Here is a 13,062-nt window from a genome sequence, read left to right on the forward strand (position 1 = left end):
TAGTCACAATACTTGTTATGACTAAAACTAAATTAGTGATAACTTGTAACTAAATACTATGTTTTAGTTACAAAGTAACATTTTGTTGTGACTTAACGTTACATTTAGTCACAAAAAAATTATATTGTGATTAAAAAGTTGTTACTAAAAGTAACAACTTTTTGTAGTTGTGAAAAATAAATTTGAAGAACCTTTACAAAAAATTGAGGTCTAAAAAAAATAATTTAGTTATTAATCTATAGAAAAATAATCATATATATGATCTCAAAATTGTTGTATCATTATCTTGTAGTTATAATTCAAAACTATTGATATATTTTATTATTATATTCAAAGTCATTATTGTCATCATTGTATTTCACTACATCATTTATAAACGGGTTACATGACTCGTATTTGAATTTTATTTTTTGACACAATATATTTTTTTTCTAATACTTTCAAATATGGTTTTTTTACTATACACATGCATGTTATTTTTAATAATAACAATAAAAATATATTTTTATGGTTGCTACTTATATATATATCTTTTTTTCTATATTAGTTTAGAGAATTTATTTTTTTTCTTTTTAATAAATATTATTTTTGATTGTTAATAATAATAATAATAATAATAATAATAATAATAATAATAATAATAATATTTTGTTTTGGTTGCTACCGATTGTTATTTTAGTTAGTTAGAATTTTTTTTGAATTATATATAAATATTTTTATAGTTAATTAATCAATTAATATTTATAAAAAGAATTAAAAATAAAAAATTAGATAAAACTATTTTAAGTGATTTTAAAGTGTTATTTTATTAATTTAAATAAGATATTTAAGGAAAAAATAGATAGAGTTATTTTGAGTGATTTTAGAGCGACATGTTGCCACCTCATACTTTTCCTTCATAATATGTATAAACAAAATACAAAATCAATACTAACGAAAGTAACTTTAAAAAATGATGTAGAAGTAGGAAGCTATTTTTCTATACACATAAAATTGAAAAAGAAAAAGAAAAAATTGATAATAAGAGCTATATATACCAATATGCAAAATAGTGAGAGGTATGAGGAGTATATATATATAGAGACATGATTTTGTCCTGCGCGTGATTGTACTTTCACGGAATGTATTCCGTAATGTACGACAGCCGTTAGATGAGGGAGTTATTTGATCTGAGGGCTGAGATTGATCTAGGGGTAATTAGGGTTAAAAAATAGTAACGTACCCTGATACTCATCTAATACCCTGAGACCCATCTAATGTACCACGAAATACATTCCGTGAAAGTACATCACGAGACAAAATTGTGTACCTATATATACATGGCGGTTAAAAGAATTAGAAAAATATATGATATATATTGATTATAGTTTAAAAAAGAAAAAAAATGTGAGTAATTAATTGATGAGTAATATTTAAAAAAATTATATTTTTGTTAATTTATTTATTTTTAAAAGTAGTTATTATTTTTTGTTAATTATGGAATAAATATATATAAATTTATTTATTTAAAAAATATAATAATAATAATAATAATAATAATATTAATAACGTATAATATTTTATAAATATACATAGTTTTTTTTTTAAAAAAAATAATTAGTTTATGTTAGATATTTTTTATAAAAAATTTATTAAAATAATAGTAAAATATCACTTTGTAGATTTATCCTCTAATAAAATATTAAAAATAAGAGAATTAAGGAGAAAAGAAAAAAATAGCTTTGGAGAGACTATAGAGTGCTATGCCACCGCTCTATTCTTCTTATTTATATATAAATATATATAGATTGATGTATGTACTTCGGTAATAGAACTACTTACAATATGTAATACACTTATATTCAGTTACTTATTTTTATTATTTTAAATAAAGTGAATATGATTTTATTTTAAAATTAATTGGCAATGAGAGGATCTTATATATGAAAATTTATTTCTACATTAATAATGTGGGATAACTCTAATACACTATTTTCACGTTTAGGTCTTAAAAGTGTGGGTATAACAAACGAGCTTTAAGAGATTACAGGGCTGAACGTGATATTTGAAAGAATCCTACAAGGCCAAATATCGGGAAATTTGTGGGTGTAAATTTCTGGATTTTGAAACAGGTCAAAGACCCCAACACTAAAACTGACAACATTGGTCGAAAGGTCCTAAATGGAGGTTGAAGGAGAGATAGCAGAAGTTTGGCTTGTCTTTTTGGACCGGTAGCACTTTGAGCTTACAACGGATCACAAACAGCTCTTCTTATGGCTTACCTTTTTGGACCGGAGGCACTTTGGGCTCACAACGGGTCACAAGTGACTCTGATACCATGTTAGAATTTGGGATAAGGTGAATGGGGTTCCATCTCAAAACTAATTGGCAATGAGAGGAGTAGCTCATTCATCTTATATATGACAATTTATTTCTACATTAACAATATGAGACTAACTCTAATACTTATTATATAAATGCTTATCTAATTATTCTATTTTGTTTTAGATTTAAGTTTTAACATTATTGTATTGCATTTAACACGCTACATAAAAAAATTACTTTTAGTGACAACTTAATCTTTAGTCACAATATAACTTTTTTGTGACTAAATGTGACTTTTAGTCACAACAAAAAGTTATTTGTGACTAAAATATAGTATTTATATATAAGTTGTTACTAATTTAGTTTTAGTCACAACAAGTATTGTGATTAAAAACACATTTAGTCACAACAAATTGTGATTTTTGTAATTAATACTTTTAGCCACGAACTTTTTAGTCACAATATAGGAATGATGATTTATATAATTAGTCACAACTATTTTAATTTTAATTTGTGACTAAAAGTATTTTTTGTAATGACAAAATATACTTATTAAAATGTTAATTTTAACAGAATAATATTACTTTTAATAGTTGTATCCTTCTACATAATTAAAGAAGCAACCATCATGAAAACCCCATACCCATTAAGCCAAGCATTTATTATGAAAACCACATATTATTTAACCAATACAATACTACAAAATATAGACTATACTATACTCCATCAAATTCTCTTGAGTCCCAAATCATTAAGAGATAATAGGAATGGAAAAATCAGAGGAATTCTTTATAAGATGGTGTATGGGGAACAACATGCCCAATAGCTCCAAGCACAAATTTCACTTACATTCTCTAAGTGAATGATCAATTGGGAGTTTTTACTATTTTCCTTCCCTTGCATTTCACAAAGCTGCTGGTAGCTTTGGAGTTATTAGAAATAAAAAATCTATTAACATAGAGATATTGTATAAGAAAGTGAAGGAGAAAGAATTGGGTAATGAAGAGAATGTGTAAATGAATAGAATAGTTGTATAAGAAAGGAGAATAAGGATTGAATAAATTACATGAAAGATTAGTGACCAAATTCTAAAAATATAAATTTTGAATTGTGTTTATTGTGATAATTGCGCTTATAATATTAGCCTTAATCTAGCAATACAACGAATTGCCTCACTACTTTAATATTATCACTTTTATTGATAATTTTATACATATGAAATTGTTAATAATTTATGATTTCTATATAATTTTAAATTTGTATTATACACAATTATATTTTATCTAGGCAATAATTGCTTTTGGAACAATGATACTTACAATTAATTTTAACTTATATTTTATTTTTTAAAACAATAATTTATTTTACATTATAAAAGAAAAGATGTTTTGAGTAAAATACTAAAATATATACAGGAGGAGGTTTGAATGGTTACATTAAATATGTAACTATCATGGTTACATTTTTTTAGCCATCAGATTACTTGAATAGTTGTTGTAGTAATTTTACCAATTTAACATACACCAACAAAACGACAAATATCAGTATATAAGGTCAAAATCGACCTTTCCTTGTCTAAGTATGTTTTAGACAAAATGGCAGCGTTTAAACCCCACGACACCAAGTCTTGTGTCGTTTAACCCTCGGTTCAAAGACTTTTCAAGAAAAGTCTAAAGAACCTAAAACCAATCAAACACAACACACACTTAACACTCAGACACGAAAAATTGAAACCCTAGCAGAGCAAGTTCTTCTCAAGAACTTGCTCGATCCTAAGCACGAACCCATAATCCTACCCACACACACAAAAATTTAGATTTAGTAAATGAAAAACAAGAGTAAGGGAGAGAAAACACTAGATTTGTTTCAGAGTTCACCCCAAAAATTAGGGCTACGTCTCTGTCAAGCTCATCTCAGAGATTAGCTTGATATCCACTATCAATAATGTCAGATTTACAAGATTTTGGAGCTTCTTGTCACAGAAGAACGATCAGGTAAGTTTGATTCTCTCTTTTGTACATTTTTGGTTTTGTTATTCACTAATTTGTTCTCGATCTAACTCTGTTGTTTGTTGTTTGTGCATATACTTCTCTCTTCTACCTCCTCACCACGACAACTTGGTTTCTCATCTTTGGATCTTGGAGCAGAAGTCTTCAAACTAGGGTTTACTCCTTCTCTCTTCTCACTTTTTCTGATCTGTGTGTACTCTGTTGTATTTGCTTTGATTTCATGTGTATATACTTTTATGTAGTCGGTTGATCACAGATCTAGGAGTTAGTTACAATAACAGTTGTAACTAACTCCTATTTCTTGATCCAGTAGAGGCGAAGTCACCTAGGGTTGAGTCCTTTTTATTGTTTCCATTTTAACTGTGCGCTGATGTGGATATTTAGATGTAAATGGACTTGGTTATAAGTTGTAACGCCCTAATGCTAAGGCACGCTACAGTACTTTTTTAATTATTGTGCAATCTTTGCTAATCAAAGAAGTTTCTCGAAAAACGTGTCAAATTAAAATTTTTGTATTAAATACTAAACTTTGTAATATAATAAAATATTTACAAGTGTCGGGATCCCGTTTTCAAACTTTGTAAAATTTACTTTCCAAAATACACAAATTTACAGGTCGCACCGCGACTTTCAAAATACAACTCCCAGATGTCCCGAGACCGAACACTCCAGGTCGCGCTGCTTGACATGTACAATCTCACCCGAGCTCAGGTTCACTCCTGTTCAGCCTTCGCCTTTCCTTTACCTACACAGGGAAGCAGAAACTGTGAGTCAACAGACTCAGTAAGAAATGCATATAACATATCATATAATTTCCGACCTGTAAATAGGCGCCCATACACCTATTTACAGAGCTTAACAGATGAGTATGAACGTTCTAACTAGGATACAACCATGTACCATGTACCACATGCACTCAGTATACCTTCGTACTAGTGTAGGTAGGGTATGACCGCACCTTGAGTACTATCAAGTGTTGTACCACAAACACCTTATACCTTCCCGTACAAGTGCTGGTAACACCATGATGTACTTCCAAACATCATACACATTACCAATGCACTCCGTACCACAACCGTACAAGTGTTGGTAGTGTATGAATCACAACAAATAAGCATGTATACATATTAACACATACATACATTCAGATAATCACATCATACATTATACACAGTTCTTACCTATTTTCTGAATTCAAGTGTGCTGGCCGACCTGAACGGAATTCTCGTGCTAGATGGATGCCCTAATCACATATTGAAACCGGGTAAGTCACACGATTAAAACCCTAATCCCGAGAAACTCAAAACCAAAACCCTAGGTTCTGTTATACTCTTAATGGGTTATTTTAGCTCTGGAAATGGGGAAACACCCAACCGAGGCATCAAAATGGCAAAAATTGAGAAAATGAAAGGCCCGAGGAACCCTGCCAAAACCGGCTAGTCAGTTTTTGTGGCACTGCAAACCGGCTAGCCGGTTTGCACCAGTTTCCCCAAAGCATTTCATTTGTTGCTCAATCTTCCACCAATTGCCATGAAACCTTCCAGAGCACCTATTCAATGCATAAACAATAAAACCCAGCCAGTATTTCACAAAACAAATCATCAATACTCAAGTTGCCATTAAAGCCCAAAGCTTTGAACTCAAAGCTCAAGGTTGCACAAAGTTCAATCCAATCAACAATATCAGCTGCTAGGAACTTAAATTAACTCAAATAACCTATAAAATTCGAACCCTAAGCATAAACAAACCTAAGAGCCCCTATCAAACCAAAACACCATTTCAACCTAACTTAAAAGCTTGAAAATAAATAACCAATAGTCTAAGGCTTTACCTCACTTGCAGTAGCTTAAATCCTTGCTGAAAATCCAAGGAAATGAAAGGAAGAAATCTGATTTTGCCTTTGATTTGCCCCAGCCGAAAGCAAGAGAGAGAGAGGAAAGGGTTGAGATAATTTTCTATGTTTTCCTATTTTTCTCTAAATGAAATAAAGTTAGGAAAAATCCTTTTTCCTTGCTGAAAATAGCTTGGCTAGGTGTCAACTAACCAAAAAGCCACCTATCCATGATTTAAATAAAAAGTCCAAATTGCCCTTTGGCTCAAACTTAGGGTATTTCTAAAACTAGGGTTAAAATGGTCAATTTCCATAACCCCGCTCAATCCCGATAATTTATTTCCTCAAAAATATTTCTTACTAAGAAATAAGGTTCTAAACTTACCCATGTGATCAAACTAGCCATCCATCGCATTTTCCGTTGTCGCCGAGCAAAAATTACAAAAATAACATATTTCACATATAAGCTAAATAATACCCCTAGAGTTTAATAAAATCTCCGAAATTGAGAAATTATAACTCTAATATTTATTTCTAAATATTGGGGTCCAAAATTAAATAAAGTCACATATAATAATAAAATAATAAAAATTAGTGCTAATTGCCCTTACTAATCCAAATTACTAAAGCGGTCATTACATAAGTGGAATTTACTCAATAGTTGTAATTAATTTAGAAATTAAATAAAAAATAATAATTAACTTATAACATAATAGTCACCTTATAATTTATTTCTTTATAAAACATTAATGAAGATTAATTAATATATTTTAAAATTAAATTAGTTATAATTATTAATTAACTTATCATAATTTATTATCAAATAAAAACTTTTTAGCAATTTTTTTTGCCCTTAAATTATTAAAAGTTTTATAGCAAAACTCTTTATAATTTATAATTATAGACATATAATTTCATAATTAAAATTTTATTATACTTATAACTTTAATTTAAAATTATTACACTTAATTATTTATTTATTTTATTTAAATATTTAAAAAGTAAGAAGTGGAATATGTTGAATGTACTTTCCAAAAAATAAAATAGCTAAACTCCTCCATCTTTTTTTTTTTATTCATAAGGAGTTATTTACTCAAAAAATCCAAACAGAGTCAAAAAAGAAAAAAAGAACAAAGTCAAGCTCCATAGAAAATGAAACAACCTCAAATTCGAATAGAAAAACTCATACTAATTAGTTCTTCTAGTTATAAAAAATGAATTTAATATCATTTGAAAATAATTAATTATTTAAAATTATTATACAAGAGAATTCTAATTTGTGTAAAAAAAAGTCTAATTTTTGTAAAGAAAAAATAAAGTTTTATTGTGAATATTATAATTAAATGGCTTAATTATTAAAATAATCATAGTAGGGATTTATATATAAAAATATTTGTAATTATTAATTGCTAAAAGAGGTCTTGTTAAATATTCAATTAATTATTTTAAGAAAATAATTTATTATAATTAATTGATTCTAAAGAAGGAAGTTTTATCTATTGGTAACCTGATATTATGAGTAAAAGAAAAATATAATCATGATGATTATAATAAAAATGTAAGCATTAAGTAATCACCCAATATATTTATATATATATATATTATAATAAATCTATAAAAGCTACAATTAAAGAAGGGATGATTTCACAAATATACAAAAATAACAAAAAAATTATAAAAGTACAGTTTCACGAAATTTTAAACATTTTTATGGTTTTTTTATATTTTATTTACAGTAAATACGGTCTTTTTATGTTGTTATCTTGTTAATTTGTTGTTATATGTATATTATTTTTTGTTATGGTTTTGATGTTATTTAAATGTTATTTTCATGTTACTTTTATGTAGTTTTCTTGTTGTTTTCATGTTATTTTTATGGAAAACTGTAAAAATGTTAAAAAAAAAAAATCTTTAAACGTAAAAATATAATTTTTTTTTTATAAAAAATAGTGACTTGTGTAATTATTCCATTAAATAATGATTTAATAAAACAGCTAATAATCAGACTAGCTTTTTATTGGTTTTTGTTCACATATAGTATTTTTAGATTTATGGACATTTAATCTAATTATATCACTTATCTTTTATTTTTTAATTTATTTTTCTTTTAAAAATTATTTTATATAATTAATTAAAAAAAAGTATGTTTTTAGTAAGTTTTTTTAAAAAAAAAAGTATAAAATATTATAATGAATCCACAAAACTCAAAACTTCAAATAATATATGTATAGTTAATAATTAGTTCACTAATTTATATCTACTACTTTTAGGTTTATTGAGATTCAATCAAATTAAATAATCAATGTTGGATTTTTTCCATCTAACCGGTCTAATAATTTTAATTAACTGAACTAATCTAATAAATTATTAGATAGAATCAATTCTATCCATTAAACATGTATATTTATTGGATTAATTTAAATTTATTCAATATATTTTAAATTCATCATATTAAAATCTAAAAAGAAGATGATGAACCATTTGAATATAATTTTATTATTTTGGAATGAATTTGTAGTGAGAATAAATGCCCAAAATATTTAAATGTATGCACCAATTTCATATAGACAATAATATCAAATATATCTTTTAAGCTAATATTTTATAAAATCAACTTGATAATTTAATTTTTTTAACATCTTTTAAATTTTAACAATTGACTGACAAAATATAAGTACATTGCACTTACTTAATTATACTACATTTTATTTTCCATAGTCGAGATTCTATGTTTTTTTTACATATAAAAAAATTTAGTTACACTAAACATATCAAATACAAAAATTTTATCACATCACAGGGTTAAGACTTTTTAGTAAGTATTAAATGTAATATAAATTCTACAAATTACTTATATATGGGTAATATGTATTATAAAAAAATTTACGTTTAATCACATTAATAAAACTTATGACTAAAATTTAAATAATTGTGACTAATTATAAATTATCATTCTTATGTTGTCACTAAAAGATCTGTGGCTAAAAGTATTAGTCACAAAAATTACAATTTGTTGTTAAATGTATTTTTAGTCACGATACTTGTGGTTACTAAAACTAAATTAGTGACAACTTGTATCTAAATACTACATTTTAGTCACAAATAACTTTTTGTTGTAACTAAAAGTCACATTTAATCATAATAATTTATATTGTGACTAAAAAATTATCACTAAATAAGTAGTTATTTTTTGTAGTGATGGGACAACAGAAACAAGTTTCTTTTTTGGATAAATTTAATCACATCAAACACACCAATTATTACTATTTATCAAAATCCTATTATGATGAATTATTTGAATTTAGGATTAAGGTGCAGTAGGTTTCATCTTAAAACTAATTAACAATGAGAGGAGTATTCTATTCTTCTTATATATGATAAATTTTTTCCACACATTAGCATTGTAGAACTCTTTTTTAATACATTATTCTTACGTTTGGGTCTGAAAAGTGTAAGTCTCATAAACAACCTTAATAGTCCACAGGGTCAAAAGTAACATTTGGAAGAATGCCACAAAGCCAAATTAGAAAATTTGTGGATTTTTTGAAATATGTCAAAACATTAGAAAATGACACATTATTCGAAAGGTCCCAAACAGAGGTCAAAGACAGAGACAAGCTTTTTAATTTGCTCTAACACTACAAAAAATCACAACAAAATTTGTGAGCAAAGATAAAAAAATTGTGGCTAATTATAAATTATCATTATTGTGTTGTGACTAAAAGGTTCATGGCTAAAAGTATTAGTCACAACAATTATAATTTGTGGTGAATAAATGTGTTTTTAGTCACAATATATATATATTTTTGATAAATCAACAAGTTTATTATTAATCCACAACACTTTGTACAATTAATTACAATGAAGAGCATCTTTATGTTAAAGATCTCATGAACAACATCTGCCCCTTTTTTTTACAAAGAATGCATGGAACCAATCTCTATCTTGTTGGCCAATCTTTTTTGGCCAAAACAATTCTATTCTATGTTTAACACTATTTTTGATTCTTCGTACAATTGCCTCTTTACTTTCTAAATGACTATTCTAAATTTGGTCATTTCTAGCATGCCAAATGGAATACATCAAATGAGCGAGCATATTTTTTCTAAACTTGCTGATTTTTGCCTTGTGAATCCATTTGAGTAGCTGAGAAAGGTCAATGGTTCGTGCCCCCCATGACAGCCATGTTTTAACCTGTTGTAAGCATATTCAGAGAAGGGACAGCTGAAAATAAATGATCATGTGTCTCAGCCTGCATCATACATAGGCTGCAAGTGGGGTCATTAAGCAACCTGAAACGCTGCAGTCTTTCCTTGGTCTTGAGGCGATTTTGCACACCCAACCAAAGTATAAAACTATGCTTGGGTGTGTTGAATCTCCCCCAAACCTCATTACTCCATGCAACTCGATTCTGTACAGGACAAATCAAGTTATAGCCACCTGAAATCTTGTATTTTTTTTAGCAAACTGATGCACATCTGTGAGACATTTGATTTGGTTCTTGGCTGCAACTATTTACTTCCAATACCAACTTCCGTGAAACACCACAATATTTGTTATGACTAAAACTAAATTAGTGGCAACTTGTAACTAAATACTATGTTTTAGTCACAAGTAATTTTTTGTTGTGACTAAAAGTCACATTTAGTTACAAAAAATTTATATTGTGACTAAAAAGTTGTCACTAAAAATAGCAGTTTTTTGTGTGATAATACCATATTATAATTAATATTAAGGTGTGTATTTTGGGTACCATCTCAAAACCAATTTACAATGAAAAGAGTAGTCCATTCATCTTATATATTGTACAATTTTTTCACATTAACAATATAGAACTATTTCTAATAGAAATTAAGGTTTATAAATCAATCAAACATTCATGTTAATAGCGCATGAATTAGGTAAGGTTACTTGATTTTATTTCTTTTAATTTTTTCTCTACCAAAAAGAAAATATTTTTAATATACTTTATGTCTTATGTAATATTCAAATTAATACTTATATAGTGAAACATACTAGTGAGATTTTTTTTCCTAACTAATTTTTCTTGTGCAGATTTACAATTTGAAAGAGTATATATTTTTTTGCTCATTTAGAACAGTATATATACCTTGATTCTACATATATGTACACATACATATAAATATATACTAGAGGTACATATGTGCGATGCACATTTTATTTTATTGTTCTTTTCTATTTTTATTTACACCAATTATGTATAAAATTTTTGTTTTAAGAATAACCACTTACAATCAAATATAATTCTACAATCATAAATAACTAAATTAAGCATAAGAACACATTTTAAGAAAAAAATAAAAATAGTTGGTCATAGCAAAAACAGTTGCTCAGACAATCATAGAGATTCAAATATCATTCCGAAACTCTATTTTTCTTGTGAAAATATCTAAATAAATTCGAATTAATTTCGTAATTAAGTAAGTTTAATTGTAAACAGTCTTTTTCAATTTAATAGTAGAAGTTGGGATGTTGATGTTGTGCGAGATTTGTTCTCTCCTGAAGATATGCTGCCGTAATCGTTGGAATTCCTTTAAACCCCTCTGGTGGTGCTGATTCGTGGTATTGGGTTGCAGAGAAAAATGGCTTCTATTCAGTCCGAAGTGCTTATAATTTGCTTGAAAGTTTGAAGCACTCCTAAGATTTTTGAGGATCTAATGAGATATGGAAGAAACTGTGGTCCCTTAAAGTGCTTCCCAAAGCAAAACATCTTGTTTGGAGTGCGGTTTCAAACTGTCTTGCTTCTAAAGAAAATTTGTGTATTAAGAAGGTATTGGTTGAGAATACTTGTCCTTTGTGTGGTGTGTTTGCTGAGACGGAAAGGCATATCTTGGTGTTTTGTAATTTTGCTTGGTCTTGTTGGGAGTATGCTGGATTGGCTGCTGTTAACAGAGACACTTCTTCTCTTGGGTTGTGGCTGGCTGATATGTTCAGGCTGTTGAATGGCGAGTCCCAGGGAAGAGTTGTGATGTTGTGTTGGGCCATCTAGTCTGCTAGAAACGACTTCATTTGGAAGCAGCGGTCTCGAAGTGTGAAGGATGTGGTTACATTTGCTAGTTCGAGTCTTGATCATTGGTTGAAAGCTCAAGGAAAGGGTAACATTCCCTTGTTGTCTCCTCTCAAAGATGAAGATGGATCGGAGCTATGGATAAAGCCGAGTGTAGGTATCAAGCTCAACGTAGATGCAGCCATCTTCGACCTCTCTTCCAAGCATGGCTTCGGGTGTGTTGTCCGAAACGCAAATGGAGATTTGGTTGCTGCTTTTGCTGGGGTTAAACATGGCAAAGTGTCCCCTGATCTGGCTGAAATAATGAGAATAAGGGAGCCTTTGAGCTGGCTAAAAAATCACGCCTACACCCAGGCCATTGTCGAGACAGACAGCCTTGTATGTGCTGAAGCCCTTCGTAATGCAGAGGTCTTTGTTTCATCGTTCGGTTTAGTGGTGGAAGATTGCAAGAAGATCCTTGATAGTTTGATTAATGTTTCGTTATTGTTTGTTAAGCGTTCTGCGAATTGTGCTGCGCACTTTGTTGCCCGGCATTCTATTTCTTTAGCTGAACGTATGTTTTCTATTAATAGTGTTCCTATGGAGTTGATGTCTATTCTTACGAGCGATTGCTCGAGTTAATAAAGAACACTTCTTTCAAAAAAAAAAGTAAGTTTAATTGAGGTCTAACTTAATAATTTCCGAAATGAAAGATTAGCAAAGCTTATGTATTAAATTATTTATTTATATTATATTATTAAAATTTATATAAGGTCCTTCAATAATACACCTCATTAAAATAGATGTACTACTAATGTAACTCCTAACTGTTTCGGTATCTATAAAAATTTTTTAGTCTAAATTTTTTTATAGTCGTGTATACGTAGTTATTTAAGACATCATGTAAAATT

The 13,062-nt window shown here is 28.3% G+C and overlaps 1 protein-coding gene across 1 annotated transcript; it reads left to right on the forward strand.

Annotated features, from left to right (window-relative positions):
* Positions 1–4,248: 4,248 nt before the first annotated feature.
* LOC133038165 (uncharacterized) lies at positions 4,249–12,793 on the forward strand. Its single transcript, XM_061116226.1, has 4 exons — positions 4,249–4,298; positions 11,671–11,789; positions 11,916–12,130; positions 12,185–12,793. Exons 1-4 carry the CDS (start codon positions 4,249–4,251, stop codon positions 12,791–12,793), a joined length of 993 nt encoding a protein of 330 aa, XP_060972209.1.
* The last annotated feature ends 269 nt before the right edge of the window (positions 12,794–13,062 follow it).

This window comes from Cannabis sativa, chromosome 5 (genome assembly GCF_029168945.1).
Source record: "Cannabis sativa cultivar Pink pepper isolate KNU-18-1 chromosome 5, ASM2916894v1, whole genome shotgun sequence".
Lineage (NCBI taxonomy): Eukaryota > Viridiplantae > Streptophyta > Magnoliopsida > Rosales > Cannabaceae > Cannabis > Cannabis sativa.

Excerpts from the sequence above, each read along its gene's own strand:
- LOC133038165 (XM_061116226.1), top strand. The coding sequence starts at position 4,249 with ATGTCAGATTTACAAGATTTTGGAGCTTCTTGTCACAGAAGAACGATC. Across the intron at positions 4,299-11,670 it reads TGTCACAGAAGAACGATCAG|ATATGCTGCCGTAATCGTTG; the intron begins GTAAGTTTGATT and ends TCTCTCCTGAAG. Across the intron at positions 12,131-12,184 it reads GCGAGTCCCAGGGAAGAGTT|CGGTCTCGAAGTGTGAAGGA; the intron begins GTGATGTTGTGT and ends ATTTGGAAGCAG.